This window comes from Ursus arctos, unplaced genomic scaffold (assembly GCF_023065955.2).
Source record: "Ursus arctos isolate Adak ecotype North America unplaced genomic scaffold, UrsArc2.0 scaffold_14, whole genome shotgun sequence".
In the NCBI taxonomy this organism is placed as follows: domain Eukaryota; kingdom Metazoa; phylum Chordata; class Mammalia; order Carnivora; family Ursidae; genus Ursus; species Ursus arctos.
Window position 1 is genome coordinate 26367346 of NW_026622808.1, and position 2273 is coordinate 26369618.

Below are 2273 nucleotides of genomic sequence, written 5' to 3' on the forward strand. Positions count from 1 at the left end.
TCATCACCAGGGGCGCCTGGGTGGCTCAGTCAGTTAAGCATCTGCTTTTGGCTCGGATCATGATCTCAGGGTCCTGGGATCCAGCCCTGCATCGGGCTACCTGCTCAGAGGGAAGTCTGCTTCTCCCTCTGCCTCTGCCCCTTCCCCGCTCATGAATTCTTTCTCTCAAATAAATAAGATCTTAAAAAAAGATCATCACCACTGAAGCAGAATCATTCCCATTTTATAGATGGAAGCCTGAGGTGACTCTACCCAACACATCCTCTGCCACAAAAGAAGCCACTTCAGGGGCTCTGGGGATAGAGTTTGCTGAGGAAGGTCTTTTTCATGGCGGTCTTCAGCTCCTTGTTCCTAAGACTGAAGATGATGGGGCTGAGGAAGGGCGTGAGGATTGTGTAGGTGATGCCCATCAGGGTGTCTCCTTCCAGAGACTGGGGAGCCTTGGGCTTGAGATAGACGACAGAAGCAAAGCCATAGTGCATGACCACCACAGTGAGGTGGGATGCACAGGTGGAGAAGGCTTTGTGCCGGCCCTCAGCAGAGGGGATCTTCAAGATGGTGGCCACGATGAAGGCATACGAGAGGAAGATGAGGAGAAAGCAGCCCAGCAGGGAGGTGATACACACCAGGCCCACACCCAGGGCCACTAGTGGTATATCAGTTCCACAGGCCAGCTTCACCAGAGGCGGCACATGGCAGAAGAAATGGTGGACCTCATTGGGTCCACAGAAGGTGAGATGGAAAACGGCCATGGTCACCACCAGCCCCATGACCAAGCCACCAACCCAAGACCAGGCCACCAGGCAGGTGCAGCCACAGGGGCTCATGAGCACGTTGTAGCGCAAGGGGTGGCAGATGGCCACATAGCGGTCATAGCCCATGACTGTGAGCAGGAAGGAGTGGGTGAAGCCGAACATGAAGGTGAAGAACATCTGGCTGGCACAGGCCGCAAAGGGGATGGTGTGAAGGGTGGAGAGCAGGTCGGCCAGCAAGCGTGGGATGATGGCCAAGGTGTAGAGGATCTCAGAGATGGACAGGGCGCACAGGAAGAGGTACATGGGCGTGTGCAGGCCACGCTCACTCCAGACAGTGGCCATGATGAGCAGGTTCCCCAGCAGCGTAAACAGGTACATGAGCAGGAACAGCAGGAAGAAGATGGGCAGGAGATGTGGAGGGAAGGTGGAGAAGCCCACGAGGATGAATTCAGACATGGAGCTGTGGTTTAGACCCAGAGTGGCAGCCATCCCTGGGTTGGGAGAGAGTGAAGGCGGACTGGTGGGCAGTTGCTCCAGGTCCGCGCTGAACCCATGGGCCTGGGAGGACTTTCCGGGGGGAGAGGGGACCCTCCCCCTGCAGGCCATGGCCAGTCCCTCCGCCACCTGCTGCTCATGATGACTGGCAGCGCTCCTCGGAGCTGCTTGGGGTTCACAAAGATCGTACACTTCAAGTGCATAGTGCAGGGCCTGGCACATAGTAAGAACTCAGGAAATGATGGTAATAGTAATAGTAATAATAATAATAGCTACTATTTTAAAATCTCAGTGGAAGGAGCTCAGGGTCTCTATTCAGCCACACCTGGGTTGAGTTCCTCTTCAGATCTTTTTTTTTTTTTTAAAGATTTTATTTATTTATTTGACAGAGATAGACAGCCAGAGAGAGAGGGAACACAAGCAAGGGGAGTGGGAGAGGAAGAAGCAGGCTCATAGCGGAGGAGCCTGATGTGGGGTCATAACGCTGGGATCACGCCCTGAGCCGAAGGCAGACGCTTAACGACTGCACCACCCAGGCGCCCCTCCTCTTCAGATCTTGTCAGTGCCTCCAGACATGTTTCTAAGCAGGAATGGAAAATTAAAAAAAAAAAGCAACAATTCAGTCTTCTTTTTTTTTTTAATTATTATGCAAGGGTCTGCAATAAAAATTTTCAAATTGGGACAATCTGGTGCTGGTTGGAATTCCATCTTTGAAATGTCAGTGCAGATCTTGGCATCACTATCTCCAGTTTGCTGCATCAACTCTGAGTTGTTTGCAAGGCTTAGCAGGTATTACGTGGTGGCTTTTGTTCTTTTATGACAAAACTCTACCATGTTATCCACATGAATTAAATAAATTTGAGAAGTTGTTTTAAAACAGTGCTTCCAACATCTACACCAACAGCAACAACATTGGGTTGGCTCCTTAATCGTTTTGAGCCTGAGTTTCCTCATCCCTAAAAGGAAGTTGATCATAATAATATCTAGCTGACAAGGTTGTTATGAGGATTAAATAAGATTATA

General features: G+C 50.6%; 1 protein-coding gene across 1 annotated transcript; it reads right to left on the bottom strand.

Moving 5' to 3' along the window:
- Window positions 1-284: 284 nt before the first annotated feature.
- Window positions 285-1244, bottom strand: LOC113256514 (olfactory receptor 10H1-like). The gene has a single exon (XM_026500343.2). The coding sequence runs from the start codon at window positions 1242-1244 to the stop codon at window positions 285-287; it is 960 nt and encodes a 319-aa protein (XP_026356128.2).
- Between the last annotated feature and the right edge of the window lie 1029 nt (window positions 1245-2273).